The sequence below is a fragment of the Cylas formicarius genome, unplaced genomic scaffold (genome assembly GCF_029955315.1).
Source record: "Cylas formicarius isolate icCylForm1 unplaced genomic scaffold, icCylForm1.1 PGA_scaffold_5__7_contigs__length_24384050, whole genome shotgun sequence".
Classification (NCBI taxonomy): domain Eukaryota; kingdom Metazoa; phylum Arthropoda; class Insecta; order Coleoptera; family Brentidae; genus Cylas; species Cylas formicarius.
In genome coordinates, this window is record NW_026844341.1 from 8,351,809 (window position 1) to 8,370,508 (window position 18,700).

The following is an 18,700-nucleotide window of genomic DNA, read 5'->3' on the forward strand; positions in this document are numbered from 1 at the left end:
GTTGGTTCCTATTTATGAACACACACCAAAGAGCAAACTTCTTGACTGAACTTGACCTGATAAAAAGATATGTTTATTTTATTTTATTTTCGGCCGTCACACACGCGCGTGTTTTTTCAACATTTCTCACCTACCACTTGTCTCTGCTGAGCCGCCCCCTGATCCGATCGGCCGCCTTTCGGCGGTTTGCCCAGCGGCTGTCCCGGCATCCCTTCGCCGGGCATCCTGGTGGCCAGGATTTCTCGCAGTTCCCGCAGGAACGCCCCAAAAAACGGCACGACAGGACACTCGGCCATGGCGAGGGCCCTGCTGAGGGCTCGTTCGTATTCGACGGAAAGCAACGCGGCGGACAGGAAGTTGAGGACCGGCAGGGTGTCCTTTTCGGTGATGGACAGCCAGAACGGCTTGAGCTTGTTCGATCTGCGTTAGATAAACATAATAATTTTCACATAACATATAAGGCATGCCAATAGACAGATGCAGAATCCAATAGTGCCCTTAGATTTTGTCTATTATATCTAGTCTTTGAGATATTACGATATTAGAGTATCTCTATATAAGCTCTATATAAGCAACTTTTTTTAGTTCAACTGTCCTGTATAAGCAACTTATTTTTTTAAAGCTAAATATTTTTGTTTAAGGCCAAATTTAGAAGTAAAAATTGCTGTTCACGACAACATAACCCCAAATTATGTTTTAGCAGATATTGAAATTATGGAGTGGGCAAGTGGAACAAGATTGCTTTCGAAAAATGGTGGGTGGGTGGGGCAAGTTCGTAGCGCCTAGCTAGAAGCAGATTTTTATTTTAAAAAGAAAGAGCTTCCTGGTTTCTTGTGGTAAAGGGATGCATCGTTTTTTATTGTGCATACACCTTGTAGAAAGCGTTTTTTACTTATCGCCGAAATTCAAAGTCACAACAAACTTTGATAAATATAAAAAAATGTACAAGTAATAACGATTACCAATTATATTATTCCAAGTATTTCGCGCACCCTGTATGATAGACGAAACTATCTCTCTCTCTTTCTATCTATCTATCTCTCCCCCACCCTCTCTCTCTCTCACTCTCTCTCTCTCTCTCTCGACACAATATTCGAGACTGTTTAAACCAAATTATCCCATGTTTTATACTTTTTCAATTACAGCTAATAATTCATCCACGAAAATGGCAGTTTTCGGGGTCTTTTAATATTTTTTGACCATAATCGACACACCCTGTACAAGAATTTTTCTATAATAGTAAATCGTTTTCGAGAAAATAAGTTTTTTCTGAAACCATGCAATGCGTCGCAATAATCAATGACGTCATCGCTCCCGGAATAGTGATTTTCATATGGATTTTTTCAATTACAAAAATTATTAACATTAACCATATTTTTTACGATTTTTGAGTTGCGGTTAATAGTTTACTCTGGAAAAGAACAATTTTCAAAGTCTTTAGATTTTTGCCTATAATTTAAAAACCCGGTATATAATCGAAAAAATAGGCGTCTGCCAGTTAAAGAATTTTGCCGATCGGATGAAAGGTTATGGAGAAAAAAATGTTTTTCTGGAAGCCAAAATTACCAAAAAAAAAAATCAAAACTAAAAAAATATACTTTTCGGTTCTTAATTGCGCTCGACTTTAACTTAAAATTTGAAGCGTGTAACTCAAACCGTTTGGAATTTATCGTCGAAATCCCTGGAACAGAGAACGGAGAACAGACAGACAAAAATAAAAACGTTTTTTTTCGATTCTGATTCAATCTGTACTGGTACTGTACGATGCACCGTTATCGAGATCTTGAGTTTAGTGAGGAGCGCGTATACTTTCGAAAAGAATCGATTTCATCGATTCTTCGAAAGTAACAAGCGAAGCAAGTCATTAATTTAACCTTGACGAAAATTGTGAAGTAGGAAGTGAAACTGCTGCTGTTGAAGAATATGAAAAAACGTCAGATGGCAAAGTCTTTGAATTTGGTGTTCCAAAAAATAAGAAAAAACTGTCATGAATAAATATATGTAATTGTCTTTGTTCTGGCAATTAGTGCTATACTAAACCAAAAAATTAATAAAATTTGATTGTTTAATTTTGATTTAAAAGAAATCATTAATAACTACGCTTATATAATAAAAATAATAATAAAATGTTTTTTTTTGTGCAAAGTAAAATTGCATTTATCTATTCTACGCCGTTTAGTAAGTAAACGAAATAAGTAAAAATATTTTGCAGGCGATTAATATTTTTCTACTCCTTTTTTCGAATTCACTGCATATCCATTTGCGCAAATTGCGTAATTAATTTTTTATCGAAACTTATTTAAATCTAAGCTAACCTAAGCATCTAATTTTAAGTAGGAAGTTTTTATTCTGACCATTAAGTATATGTTTTTTTCAAGGTTGATGGTGCGTTTGCGGTGAAAGAAATACTGGATTGTTCTGAAAATTTGGTTAGATAAACGCTGCGATGTTGCCGTTTCCTCGAAAAAGTAGAAGCACCATTGAAAGTTTAAATGGAACACCATGTATTTTATTGCACTTTCCGATTCGCTAAATTTGATGATTATGATTGTTTTGAATAATACGTTCCTATACCTATCTTTAGTGGTTTTGGAAAAAAACAAACATAGGTTTAATTAAATGTCTATTACTACGACACTGGAGCCAGTAGAAAATTGAAAATTTTGCACATAGCTTAGGGTATCATCCAACAGCATTTCTAAATATCGAAATTAGTTCTATATGATACAGGGTGGATGCGAGATAAAAAAATGGTAAAAAGTGCATTTTTTGAATGAATGAACACTTTTGGTCTGTCAGAAATCCGCATGCCACAAAAGAAATCATTTCAAATGAAATTTAGTTTAAATACGTTTTGCTAGTTAAAAGATAATAAAGTAAAATTTTTTAATTTGGGATGAAGCATTTAATGCTGAAAAATATCTTGAAATCATAGTGATAAATGTTTTTCTGGAAAATCTTAGCCTTCAAGAACTTCGGACATCTTGGTCTGCACTGAAGAGGTGTTACAAGAATTATACGAATTGTTTAATGACCGTTTGGAGCTATGAGTGTTGCCGGTAAGATCGCCTGATCTGAAGCCATTAGAATTATACCTAGGGTGTGCGTTAAAGTCACGCGTCTACTTGACACCAGTGCAGAGAAAGAGTTACAATATCTGGTTGTACGATGCTTCGAACAAATAATAAGAGATAAAGAAAACTAGAACCATCAGTCCACTTCAACGGATTTTGGAGTGTGTGTACAATTGGATTATTTTTTTGTGTGCAATCGTGTACCTAATATGTATTTTGTTAGTGTAAATAGTTTTTAAAATGCTTTTCGTAAAATGCTTTGTAAGGCTATTCTTAATTCCAATAAGTGTATTCTTGTTCTTGTGTTGTAAATCAGGATTAGTTTCATTATGTTTTCTGCAAGTTCTGGCTATAATGTTTTTGCATTGTCCATGCATAATAACCAAATTCATTAAAACAGCATTAAAATACTGGTTTCTTTCTATTTTCAAAGGATTTTATCGATAAAATTTGCACCACAATCAATATTGAGTAGATCTTTATTGATTTGTCAAATGGTAAATCATTTATTTAATATAGGACGTATATTTCAGATTAAAAGATGAATTATGCCAAGGCAATCGCGTTTTTAAGGAAACTTGCTTTTATTTCAGAAACCGAACGATTTGCTTATAGGGAAAAAAGAAATTTAATTCTCTCTTAATAATAATAAATATAATATAGGAATTTTTGTATATCGTAGACAAATCATTAGTTTGGACCAACCCTGTATAATATAGAACTAAGGTTTAGTACCTTCCAAAATTTTGACTTTGTACTGACTCCAGTGTCGCAGAAATAAAAATTTAGTTGAAGAAAAATAAAGAAAATAATTAATTAATAATAATAACGTATTATTCAAAAACAATGATTGACAATGACCTATTAGCGTATCGGAAAATGCATTAATAAACATGGCGTCCCATTTAAAATTTCAATGTTGAAGTAGCATTCTCCGTAAACGTTTAAGGTACTATCAACTGCGAAACACAATATACAGTAATTTGCAAACTATTCTAGGACGCCATTGGCTTTTTGTAGGTTGCTTATTAAAAGCTTCATTTTCTAAAATTTTACTAGTAATTTAAAGTTTTAGCAAATTTTTATTAATAATAATAATATAAGTATATGTTTGTATGTGTATAGGTATGTTTGTATAAGTTTGGGGTTTTTCGCTATAATTGTAACGCGTAAATGGTAAATTAGAGAGATGGGAAAATAAAAAAATAATATTATCAGAGTATCTAATTATATAATAGTCGCGTTAAATTATTGTTATGAATCTATAAAAGATATACCAACTAAATTATTATATTAGGTACAAAAGTAGTGTGCAATTCTAATTTCCAACACCAAAAACCCCATAGCTTGGTTTCCATGCCAATGGCACACTGGCATAGGAGAAGAATTTTGACCTCTAATGTTTAATTTCATGTATGAGTCACAAAGACACACGTTCTTTACGATGAATGCTCTAAATACTTCTAAAAACTCACTTATTTGTATTATAATATACCAACGTTGTCGTTTCTTTACTTAAACAAGACGTTTTGTTCAAACTTTCATTTGGATTAAAAAAAAAACACGTTCCTCGTTCTTAAGTGCTTTTTGTCAGCTTATCCCATAACACACTGAACTCTCCTCAATTTCAGTTTCAACTGGGACCTATTAAAATTAACAAAAAACAACCTCTCTATAACAATGCCGTAAGCAAATTAATTAGTAACTTGGGCTCAACTAATTTAAGTAATCAAAGTAGCTAATATTTTGCGAGGACTCGAAATTCAAGTTAATTCTAGCCAACGAAGCTGAACTTTGTTTTAACTTCTTTTTTGAGGAATTTTCCTCCTTTCAATTATCCGAAAGCTTTGTGCCGAAAGTTTAAAGTTACTAAAGTTTGTGCTAACATTGATTTCCTACGGATTACGCTTCAGATCGAACTACACTTGAAAGATTATCATCGTTTCAAAACGCACAGCTTAGTGAAAACACCGAATGCTTGCTATTTGAGCAATATAAAAAAGAAAAAATAAATAAAAAATCTTATCTACCAAGATACGTGCGAAAATATCTATTATCTCTCTTCAATCAAGAAAACATTTCTTCCAGCGATATTATGTTCAACATTCTCTGACTTCTTTTATATGGATGATATTTCCAATATAAATTTCGAAATCTTACCAAATTGCATTGACCTGCTGAAAACTAGGTTTACTTCATTGATTCAAGCTTTTATGGCTATTAAGGATCTTTGCAGGGTGTGGTCGAGTGCTTTGAAGCGGAGCTGCACAGTGTTCTAACACAGTGCGATTTGTTTAAAGCATTCGACTGCATATAATCATTATATCATTGCTGTCACCCCCAGTGGCGGCATGTCAACTTCGTTTCATACTTCAAATGCTGTTTTAAATCTAGCCGAAAGATGGCCTAGTGACAATCATCTTCTTTTAAACAAAAATCAAAACATTTTGGAAATACCGACTGACTAGAGGTAGAGAATAATTTTGTTTTCCAAAAAAACAACTATTGCATACTATTCTATTCTATTAGCCGACGCGACGCTTTTGAATAGAATGTCGGAAATTTCATTCGGCTCGGTGTTGAATAAATCAAAAGTTCACGTCGGAGAGAAGCTACCGTAGAAGTCGAAAGCTTCGCTGTTCCTTTGCCTATTTTTCGAAAGGTATGGGAAGCAAACACGCTGGCTGTACTTCGTTACTTACGGGAAATTTATTACAGAAGTACAAATTTTATGGAACGATTTTTTTTATAATAATAATACTTTTATTCTCCATACAGAAAAATGTTTCAGGAATTTCTGTAGCAATTGCCAAATAAAAAAATATTACAATAACAAGTACAGACTATAAAGTCGATAGAAATAGAACTCGGAATCCTGCAGACGTTTCGCCAAAATCTCACTTGGCATCTTCAATGCTCGCGCTCCGACAACACTTCGAACACCGGGAGGTTATCGGCGATGCGTGCGGTATATATTTGTAGTCAAAATTGCTGATATCGGTTTTCAAACTGACCGAATTGACCAAAACGAACATATGCCATTAATAACAATGCTTCATTAACGAGTAAAGTCGACTCGTCCAGTTGTTTAAAGAAATGGGTGCTTTATAAATGATTACACAAGGAGCTTTCGATGTCAGAACTCATTGCATCAATGCGTCTTTCAACAGTGTTGTTGCTTAAGGGAATTCTTTTAATGATATTAAATGCAGGTTTTGTGCAAAACAGTTTTTAAAACGTCTTCAACGGCTGGAAAAATTAACTTCTCTCCGATGGTATGCGGTTTTCCAGATTTTGCTATGGGTGGGTCACTTCTGAAATTTACCTTTGGGAGTTTGAAAGTATTTCAAATCTTTATCTGTGTTGTCAGGGTTGACATCTTCGAATGTGAGAAGGTGAATATTATGAATGTTACTTAAGGTTTGTTTTGAAAGTAAAGACAATTAAAAGGAAAAATAAAATATTATGCAATGAATAATAAAAACTTTATGCGATTTATGTCTACGTGACTGTCACTGGTTCCAATTTAGGAATAATACAAAAACTTAATTTTAGCATAGAGAAGTATGTACACTGGAATATCCGTAATCCGAACATACCAGTAATTTGTACTGGACCAATGGAGAAAAGTGTTTTTTTTTTACTTCTATTGTGAAGTTATTTGGTTAGATATATGTATTTATAAAATAATAATGAAAAGGTAGTAAATAAGTAGTTTAATTCCAAAGTAACATTTTTGTAATATGTTTCCTATATGTAAACTTTAAATTCTATGAAAAAAAAAAAAGAAGAAAAACAAACAAATGAGAGTGTGTAATAGAAATTCTTCAAAAAACAAGCAGCTGAACAGTTACGGATTTGTTATTTTCTGACATTCCTTGGCCGAACTTTCCATAACCCGAACATCTTGCAGCAGTTACTTCGGATTACTGAGATTGCATGTAATTAACATACAGATTGCTAAAACTTTGAAAAAGAAACTATTGAGGACTACTCGTATATTTTTTCATGATTTGAATATTAAACTAGTAATACCTATAGTCACGCTTGGCGTAATTTATCTATCTTCACTAATTACAAGCACAAGAGTAAAATTTAATAAAAAATCATGTGTTTACTTTTCTCCGGTTAAACTACCAGTTCATATTTTTTAAATTATTTTCTTAGCACTTTCTTTTTCAAGATTCCAAGTAAACGAATAAACCTATTCGTCTGACATTCGCATTTATAGAGTGACGAATTGAACAAGTCTGTGCAAGTTCTCGAAGCTCCGAGACAAAAATTTACAAGAATTTATATATATATATATATATATATATATATATATATATATATATATATATATATATATATATATATATATATATATATATATATATATATATATATATATATATATATATATATATATATATATATATATATATATATATATATATATATATATATATATATATATATATATATATATATATGTACTTACACAAATAATGTATGTCTTTATAGTAAGTAGATACTGGCAGTGTATGTTGAGATCCGCTAAGACCACATTGGGAATCACTCAGGTAAACCAACCCCATAGTATTATTTTGTACCCTAGGCAAGATTGAATGTGCAAGTAATATATTTGTAAAAACTGTGGCTTCGTCAATACAGTGCGCAAATTCCTCAGCAAATATTCGAGTTCAACCGAGAAATTATGAAAGATTTGGATTGAGCTACTGGACAATGATCTATCTTCAAAATGAGTCTAGAATATATTTTCTGAAGTGGAACATTAAAAATGTTGTCTTATCGGGATTTAAAAACAAACTGTTACTCTTAAACCAGTTATTGACATATTTATTTATTCTGCAATAGTTAGTTGCAGATAGTGATTCAAAATTGCCGTAAAAATTGGTTGTCGGAAAAAAACCGGGTTTTTTCCCGGAAAAATTGGAAAAAAACGGAAAATTTGAATTTTTGTTGGAAATGAAATCCAAAAGCATTTTAATATCCAGGGAGGTTTACGTGTTAAATATTATTCAACACAATTATTTTCAAACATATTTTAAAAAATAAGTGCAGTGTAATAACACTGACAACTTGTGGTGAATCCCCTACACATTTCCGCGAAACAAATCTGATTGAGTCCGATAAATCCCTATTATCAGAAGTGACTTTTGTTTTTAAGTTGATAGAAGATGCAATATATGGTATTCCCGTAAATACTGATGGTCTGTCCTGCCTGACTAGAGAAAACCTATTAAAATGTGTAAAAGAGCGCTTCGAATTTTGTTGTAAATCTATTCATTTTGCAGCAAATCTTCTTGATTTCCCTTTTTAAAGGGAAGCAATTAAATGAAGACCAAGTTATATTGGAAATTAATTTTATTTCGCCATTGTCTCAATTATTGTGTTTAAATACAGGAGAAGTAATGGCAAATTTAGTCCACTTCAGAACTGAAACAGGATTTTTTAGTAGGAATTATCCATGGGAATCTGCGAGCAGTACCCATCCAGTTATATGGTGGCAGGGGTTGTGTACCTCGCAGCCACTTATGCCAATTGTTTCCAGAATTTTAAATGGACCTCCATCGTCCGCTTCGTCGGGAAGAAACTGCTCTTTGCATGGTGTTATTCATACTAAAAAAAGAAAGACTGACCCAAGATAAGGTACAAAAACTTGTTGCAATTCAGTCTACCTTAAATTTAGAAGAAAATGACAAATTTGCCTACGATTCTAGGCCAGTTCCGCTTTTGCAGCGGGCTGAAATGGATATCGAATTAATTGGGAATATCCAGGACGGCGATACTGCGGAATCAGAACCAGATTCTTTCTCCGAAGACTCGGACCTTCACGACCCTTTAAGTGTACTAGCTTTGCAGAAATGACGTATTTTTACTTGCATTTTCTTTCTTTCTTGTTCTTCTTCTTTTTTTTTGTATATATTTCTTTTTGTTTATTAAGTATTCTAGAGTTTATGTTTTGTTAACCAAAGAGTTCTTATTTTATTTTTTTTTATTATTTTGAAATAAAGTAGGCATCTTAATTTTTGTTTATTTTTATTGAAGCAACTTATACTAACTAATATACATTTATATCATAATATATTAACTCGTTTAGCTGTCTGCCATTTAATTTAAAAAAAGTCCAATTTTCCGTTTTTTTCCAATTTTTCCGAGGTTTGGAAAAAAAAAACGGAAAAAACCAGTGTTTTTTTTCAAATTTTACGGTTTTTTTCCGAACCGTTAAATCTCTAGTTGCAGAGCGCAATGAAAGGGCTTGTGTCAAACACAATCCGCATATTTATTTTAAAAATTGCTCGTTACTACGAATCTACGGGAAAAGGACATTATTTACGATGATGTCGCTGGATATGGCGAATACTTGCCAGAAGAGCAAGTAGTTTCCGCCGGCCTACAACCCTTCATATCTGCTGGAGGCCGAAAGAAACCCCTACCCTTAAGACAACACGTCTTCCATGGATCCACCTGAATGCAAACCGACGTTTACCACGCAATGGGTGCATGTATTTTTTAATCTACACAATCGACGCAATTTCGGGAAAAAATACTTTTCAATCCGCTCGACGAGGAAGTATGAAAATGTAGCAATAAAACACGTAAAATACGCAAGTGACGTGTACGTTTCAAAATATTCCATTCGCTACGCGTTTGCAAATAAATGCTGAATTATTCATAAATCGCGGGCACAAAAGACCCCACAAAACGGTACGTCTGGTCCACGTGAGCGTCGAAAATTATTCATATATTCTTTGTGTTTCGTGGCGCTATCTTTGTCCGATACGAAAATTGTACGTTGTTTTAAAAGAAAAAGACCGGTAAATCGACTATTAGCTGGTTCATGTAATACTTTCCTCTCTGTCATCTTGTAACGCTATCCAATTTATTCATTCAAGTGAAAAATGCCTTATGTTAAATTTAATAGACACCAATCGTGTGCCAATACTGTTCGGGTAAGATATAATGGTTGGTTGTACCACCAGTAACATAATTTTTCAAACAAAAACTAAACCGCCAAAACCAAATATTCCTAAATTGGGGTGTTTTGCATTAAAATCGTTATAATCTAACCGAAAGCAAATAAGATAAGATGAATTCTACCGACCACCAAAACAATATTCAAGACATCCTCTAATACAGCCCCTTATCACGAACTCAATAAAAATCCGACTGGTTATATAGAACGTAAATGTAAATTTGTCATTAAAGCTTCATATCTTGCGGAACTCATAAAAACGGAGGGCACTCATTAAGACCCTAAAATTTCTCGTGGTCATAATTCACAAAATTAACTTATGTTTTCGATCTATCGTTAGCATCATCCGCAATTCTTTTCATCTGATTCAACAACAAATCAAAAACCAAAAAAGAGGGTTCCGGAACACATTTTGGTTAGTTTTTACTTTTTTACTACTTTTACTGTTCCTAAAGCCCAAAGCATAGTCTCAAATGTTTTAAAATTCGAGAAACTGCATGCAGACCTTCTCATTTTACGGGCAAATGTGTATCTGTATCGTTCTTCTCACATATAGAGGACAAATTCACGGAAAAATATTACGTCATCGTTATTATTTTTATGGAACATTTTACAAAACTAGCCACGTGGTACGTGGATGATGTTTCCGATCAGGGATCTATTCGAACAATCTAAAAATAATAGCAGCCTTCCCTTCACTAGACATTATAATTAATCAACAGAAAATCGAGTCATACGGATCGACACCTAAATGCATTATCGCACCCAGTAAAAAATCCTCTGTGATTAATTCTTTAGTTTTCAGAGCAATATCTTTGTTTCAACTTCTTGAGGGAACTGCGCGCCATGTTGAATCGGCGTTGCAACCGCATTTTGTTCACATGACTAGAGTCACCAATAATACACAATACAGTAAGCAGCATTTCTGGTATAAACATTCCGTTGTATTTTCAAAATACCCCGTCACAGTATCAACAAATAAAAGCCGTCTGAACACCTTAAGGCGACCCTCAATCGGCGTTCTCTCGCGTCATCGCGCGATGTTAAAACCGATGGTAAACGCGAAAACGTTTCCCATCGATTTCCCATTACGAAAAGTACATTTTTCGCGCGGTTTAGCAAGACGGAGAAAATTCCGATGTTAAATATCTCCCTCGTCAGGGGAGATTGGCTTTTAAGCTGTCGCGTTTTATCTTTAACGGCGCATAGTGTGATGTCAGGATTAGGTTCCCGAAAACAGCAGCTCCGAGCAGGAGATTATTGTGTCTCTCCCATCCACGGAACAAGAAACGCGAGGTTTTATATGCATAAACCGTATTTCAATATCGGTTTAATGTTTTCAACTATACGGCTCGAAGAAGGAGTTTGGGTCAATAATCACCGAAGTTAAGTTTACAAGTATATATACGTAATAATAAAGTACAAAGTAAAAAGGAAACTCCATAGAGACGTTTGCTTTAATCCCAATAGATTTAAAAAAGTGAAAATCGATCATATAAGTCAGTGTTTTCACTTCTTCGTTGTCTTTCTAACTTATCTTCTTATTGACGTCTATTGAAAGATAGATCTTAAATGTGTTCTCTCAGCCTCAATGATGAATTTTATTCTTAATTTTCTTAAAATAACCAGTCATATCAAAACCACACTTACAAAAAATGACATAGACCCAAATCAATCTTGACTTTACTTCTTGAAAGTACATCCATCTTGTCGCCATTCGAATTTAATACGCTTTCAACTCTGAAAACCTACGTTTATCTTTAACCCAGAACCACATTCAAAAACTTGTAAAGCCACTCTCATCTACCAATCATCGTGGTAACTGCATCATTGTACCAACTGCCTGAGGTTGGAAAATCAGTTATTGCAAAAGGTCCAAAAAGGTTTACACTATCCATCATAAAAGATGGTGTTGTTGTAACCCAGATGGGCAGCGCTCCAATCTTATGTAGTTCAGGAATAACGCTATAGTCAATAAATTAAGTCAATAAAGTCAAATAAATCAAAAAAGAGCTTCAAACGAATGGATATCCATCTAAGCTTGAATTCAGAGTTCTGGTAATACCAGGGACCGGACAAGATGAGTGGAAACTGCAGGAAAATATAACTAAAGTACGCTCAACATCCCTCACATTGAAGGTCTCCATGCAAGAATTTCAATTTCGTCGAATAAGATTTGATATCCGGTTTCATGATTATATGCGGCAATTGTTGATGAGTTTGTTTGTCGTAGTCTTAAGGCTCTTTTATGTTTTCTTAGGCTTGTTGTGTCTGAAACAGACTTTTGTCAAGTGGAAATCTGGTTTTAACTTTACATTTCTTGGGACCTTTTGATTTGATGTTTTGTGATTAGAGGTATTTTGAATTTAAAGCAGGACCATACTGGAAGGTGTGGGTTTGCTTTGGGACTCATTTTGTTAGCATGCACAGAATAGAATGCGAGCCAGCTGTAGTGGAGCTCTGAAGAAGTCAGGAGAATGATTGGCGAAACGTCAGCAAGTTCGATCCATCAGCAACCGACCCAGGAGGAATCCAGAAGTAGTATCAGTAAGAATATTTGCATACTCGAATCGATAATAAAAGCTATTTTCCGCTTCCGCATATCATTTCTTTTTGTGACTTTCCAACGCTCCGATTGAAACCTCGTCCAAAGCATATAAAAAAAATCCGGGTACGCTAATAATCGATTCAAATGAAAAGAGTTTATCGTAGGGAATTCAGGGGAACGCCAAAACAATTTCCGGTATCGGGGGCGAATGAAAAACGCGCAATCGGTGAAATTTCTGCGCTCGTATCGAGATAATAAACTCGCACGTAGAGCCGGAGTATAAATTACGTAGTCGCGACCCTTGGTTCCTGTCCGGTTTTAGCTCCGGGATATCGGAGATAGCGTCCCTATCGAACAACTCAAATTAATTTATCGTCCGACGCGTTACGCTTGTTTCACGGGACGCTTCCCGAGGCGTTATCGCCGGCGATCGCCATGTTTGTTGACAAAATGGATAATTGCGAACTGGGTATGTATCGTACGGTCGGATATAGTTTGCAAAAAACGCTACAAGAGAATAGACCTGATTATGTTTATCTGGTGGGTGTAGGAAACGAGTTGTTCAAACCACTAACCAAAACTACAATGTTTTGGTTGATTGGTTCTACCGTTATCAAGAGGATAATAAAAAATTCTAAAAACTACGAGCACTGAGCATTAGGTGTCAGGTGCAGGTCGCTGGTGAGTAAATTAATGTTTCCACTATCTCATACTGCAAGGCCATACAGCAAGACCTCCCGGCTGTATGGGATCCTGAGTATTTACTTCTTTTCTTTATTAGTCGGGTTTTCTTCTCCATATCAACATGGGCGGTTAACCTTGCTTGGTGGTGTCGCATGGTCTTCTGGCTTTTTCCAGTAAGGGCCTTGTCACTCCTCTTTTGGTCGTTTGTGAGTGATTTGAGGCGACTTCGAGGTATTGTCCGGTACAGGTTATATTAACTTCTCATATACCGATATTGTGGTGTCGTTGACGTATCTCATTCATATTTTAGCTGTTTGCTATTATAGTTTATTCTTGGGACCACATCGTAAAAAGTTGAAAACAAGCGGTGGAAACCTACCACTGTACACTCCAGCGAACAGCTGTCACACCTGATCGAATATTACCTCTTAGTTTTTGGAATTTGATATTTTCGTCTTCTTTTCGATCATTTTTTGAATGTAATGGTTTCCCGAAGTAGCATAGTTGATTCAACTGGTTGATAAAACTGGAAAGGCACATTGTCAATTCATTTAGTTAAAAACTAATATTTTCATATATTCGTGTACATTTAAATCATAATTTTCTCCCTATTATAGTGACTTTTTGGTAAAATACTCTCCATCATTAATTTAGCTTAGACGTAGTGTTTTCTCTTGCAATTGGATATTCTTTCTATTTAGCAGCTAAAAAAGCTACACGAATTGCACGCAGTAGTACAGAATGCTCAGATTGAGCTGTGCTATACTCGAAGCAATGCCGGAACTACATGTGTGCTTTGTGCTTAGTAATTTCTTTCCAGCCTTGCCTCTAATACTAAACTAATTTGTAGGAGAAGTAAATACTCAGCAGCATGTTTGGCGAAACATTAGAGTGTCACCAAACTATCATGACATCATAAACTGCGATGAACTTGAGACAATCATAAAATCTTTTGTTTAATTAACCAAAAATAATTAACCGCCGATTAAAGATAAATGGTCCGCAATGTCGATTTCAACAATATCAGCAAATGACTCAAATTAAAAGTAGGCAACGAAGATTACTAATTTGTTTTTGCTTATATGAAAACGGTTTTTAGAAGACTGCCACAGAATGATCTATTAGAAGGTGTTTTATGGTGAGGTAAGGTAAGCGTTTATTAATTCCTCTAAACGACAACGCATACAAAATACACAACTCCACTATGGAATAATCAAAATAGAAAACTTAGTAAACAATGCTAGTTTTTATTTAGCAAAAAAAAATCTTTTTTTCCCAGTTGATACTTATATATATTTGTATTATATATATATGTAGGTTGGTTCTTGCTGTTCAACGTGTAATCTTGAAAACGGAGATTGCACAGTTCCAAAAGCACCTAATATTTATGCGTTTTTCTGTGAATTACACAATAGATGTAGACACAAGGAAAAATCAATATTTTGAATTTTTTAAAATATTATCTACAAGAGTCTGAGCTGCTTATGCCGGTCATTGATCTTATGATTTTTTTTGTGCATTAAATATTTTTCGAAAATCTCTTGAACTTTCCCAAAACACTACCTCGCAAGATATATATAGAGACTCTGTCTCTCATATTTCTTAGTAGAAAACAATGTGAGGTTGATGTTCCTGCCAGATAGTTAACATGAGAGCACAAATGTTTTTTGAGGATTTTTAATCAGTTTTTCATAGAACACTGGAATTCATTCTTCAATTTTGGGCGGAAAATTTCCAGGGACCGCCGAATCAGACACAGGAGAGAATGCTGAAGCCGGAGGTCGTCCTAGATTCGACTACGCCACGGCGAGGTAGGTGGTTACCTATAGTAGGCTGAGGTGTGCTATTGACAGCTTTGGCTCGTTGAAGTTAGCTGGCGGGGATGGAGTATTTCCGGCTCTGTTGCAAAGGAACGGAGGTCTCCTGACCATCCCGCTGATGGATCTGTTCAGACCCTCCATTGTGAGGGGATACGTGCCAGAGCTGTGGAGACACAGCAGGGTAGTGTTCATCCCCAAGGTGGGAAAGGACCCGGACCCGAAGTCATACCGGCCCGTTTGCCTCACCAGCTTCGTTATGAAAACACTGGAGAGACTTGTGGACCGGTATCTGAGAAACTGGGCGGAGCTGGAAGCCCCATTAGAGTCAACCTAGCATGCGTACCGAACTGGCGGGTTTTATGGGCTCGGCTCTTCACCATCTGACTTCCAGGTTGGAGGAAGATATGGGCTCGGGACGGCTGTCCGTGTGCGTTTTCATGGCCATGGAAAGGGCTTTCAATACTACGGCCCTGTGCTCAATCTGCGGGGCGGTGGAGCGTACTGGAGTGGGAATGGTCATTGTGACAAATGGACCTTTTTCTTCCCATCAAAGGAGGAGTGGAGAGGGCAGAGTTGGCCGGAGCTGGAGCGTACTGCGAGACAACGGGATCGAGCTTGTCAGTCCCTCTGGGTGAATACTGCACCATGTTTTAAGCGGAAATTTTCGCTATATTGATGGTGGTCATACATTACACTGCCATTAACCACTTTATTTAATAAATGTATTGACACAGGTGTATTTCCGTCGCTGTTTAAGGTTTCGAGAGTAGTTCCAATCCATAAGGCAGGTGATATAAATGATGCTAACAACTACAGGCCGATTTCAATCGTGCCTTTGTTCGGAAAAGTTTTTGAGATCTTACTAAAAGATCAGCTAACTTCTTATATTAATAAGATCGAATGTCTTTGTGCTGGTCAGTTTGGATTTAGGGGAGGGTGTTCGACGATCCAAGCAGTGTCTAAAGTTGTGAGTGGGATAGTTGAGGGCCTCGAGGGTGGTGAATTAGTTGGTTTCACCTTGAGTGATCTCTCCAGGGCCTTCGACTGTGTTTCTCACCAGCTTCTTATTAAAAAGCTATACAGATATGGTATACGAGGTCTGCCCTTAGATCTTATAGCGTCCTACTTGCAGGGCCGACAGCAGTTTGTAGAATACCAGGATGACCGTTCATCACTTGAATCAGTAGTAAGCGGGGTGCCCCAGGGTTCCGTCCTGGGCCCGCTACTATTTACAATCTACATAAATGACCTTTATCATTTCTTGGCCCCCAATCAGTGCGTGATGTTTGCCGACGATACATCCTTCACTACATCTGCTAAGAGTATCGAGGAGTTGTCCGTTAGGGTTGGCATGTTGCAGGACAGGGCTAATGTCTGGTTCGAAAATAATTATCTTAAATTAAATTTAGACAAGACCCAGAGTATTGTGTTTTCCTATAATTGCTTGGTAAATAGTGGACAGTCCGTCAAGTTGCTTGGCATTAGGATCGATGATAGTCTAAATTGGAAACAACATATCTCAGACCTGAAAAATAGATTGTCCAGCAACATATTCGTTCTTCGACGACTGAGAGGTCTGATAGGAACAAGGACTCTGCTTATGGTCTATTTTTCTTTGTTGCATTCAAACTTATGCTATGGCACGGTACTGTGGGGTGATTCCTCAGCTGCTGTGGAGATTTTTAGAATGCAGAAAAGGGCCATTCGAGTCGTTGCTAATATAGGATATAGGGACCATTGTCAACCTTATTTTAAAAAATTCAAAGTGATGCCCCTTCCTTGCATCTATATCTACTACCAGTTATTAGAGATACAGAGAACGAAAGGAAACTTTAGCGCTAATTCCGATTGCCATGCCTATTCAACTCGTTCGGGGGATCTCCTTAGACGGCCTAGGTTTAGACTGAGGAAGTCTGAGAACAACTCATTGAACTTGAAATTGTATAATGTTTTGCCAGGTACCGTGAAAAAGATGAGCAATAGAAAATTTAAACATACTATTAAAGAATTCCTGCAACGTCATTGTTTTTACTCCCTGCGAGCATACATTGACACTGTCACTGGTATCGATGCGCTATAAAACTGTATAGTACTGTCTAATTTTGTTTGTATTAGATGTGTGTCTTTATGTTATTTATTAATTTGATTTTATTGCACTTGAATATCACTTCTGACTTGCTACAATTGTACGTCCCTTCTGTACGAAACTTAGTCAATAAATGAATCTATATATATATATATATATATATATATATATATATATATATATATATATATATATATATATATATATATATATTATTGCAAAACAAACAACTTGGTGCTTGCCGGTCCCTACGGACTAGACGACAAAATCCCGCACGTATCAAATAAAAACGTTTCCCGTTTATGTAAATTAAAAATAGTTTAGCGAAAACGGGCCCGGAGATGTCGATAATCCCCTTTGTATGGTGGTCCGAAGAGCGAATTCAAATTCCTATTCAGCAGACGTTTCAATCGGATACGTTTGAAGCTGCACTTGAATTTATTTCACTGACAAAAAGGGACCTATATCTCCGGGATTCGAGGGTCAATTTCGTGTCGCGTTAGTAAACAAAACTATTCCTAAAAGGCGCTTTCTCTGCCGACCGTAAATACAAACGATTTTTTTTTGACCGGGTAATAAAGCGTCAATTGCAAGCGTTCATGCGGTTTTATCCCAAAAGCGAATATTACAAATGGAAATGCAACGATTTACTTTACTGTTTACTTCTTTTTCCTTTGACCGCGTCTGGTTTCCTCATCAATATATTTTGCAACACTCGAGGGGCGGGTTTATAGTCATTGTTTGTTACTGTCGATTATTTGCGCGCTCTTCACTGTACTCGAGATCCTAGGTTGGTCCCAGGGGACCGCCATTGGTGTAGAACGAATCAGCGTAAAAAAATGTTTTTGTCTGTTGTTCCATTCTCCGTTAATGAATATTTACGACGATAAAACCCAAACCGCTAACCTAGACGGTTCAAATTTTATTCCTTTTCAACTTTGCAGGATTTGCGTGAAATATTACTTTCTTTTTCCGATTTTTGGTTGTTTTTTGCTATGAAACAAAGCGTCCCAAATCTGGTTCCCTCACGCAACCAATTCAAATTGGTGGGGTGAGGAAGTGTTTTTTTCTTGAAATCCTATCATAAAAAATTCTTGAACAAAAACATTCCCGAGATCCAATGCTACCAACCAGAACTTTATTCCCGATGATTTTCCAAAATATACGGGTACCGCCCGTTATTCGCAAAAAAACTGAAAGTTCATCATCTAAAATTATTGTTTGAAGGTTTTCTAATAAAATACAGGGTGTTCGCAATATTACGTGCTATATTAAGAAACATAAGAAGTGTCTAAAATTTGCACCTTCAGACTTCAGACACTGTCGAAGTTGAAAAAATCGATTTATTTTTTAAAAACTTTTGATAATTTGGACACTCTGAAGGGCCACACTATTAATCGTACATAAAAATAAATGTACTAAGTGGGCGCGAAAAAATCTAGTGGAAAATCGGTATTGAAAAAAGTCATGGACACTTTGGGTATTTTATCCACTATATACAGGGCC

At 35.8% G+C, this 18,700-nt stretch overlaps 1 protein-coding gene across 5 annotated transcripts in view; it reads right to left on the bottom strand.

Moving 5' to 3' along the window:
- The window catches only part of LOC132701747 (1-phosphatidylinositol 4,5-bisphosphate phosphodiesterase epsilon-1-like), a 313,515-nt gene that overhangs the window by 72,540 nt on the left and 222,275 nt on the right, over positions 1-18,700 (bottom strand). For all 5 annotated transcript variants that reach the window (XM_060669913.1, XM_060669908.1, XM_060669912.1 and 2 more), the window contains one exon: positions 135-420. In XM_060669913.1, the coding sequence (XP_060525896.1) occupies positions 135-420 (286 nt within the window). The remainder of the gene's footprint in view (positions 1-134; positions 421-18,700) is intronic.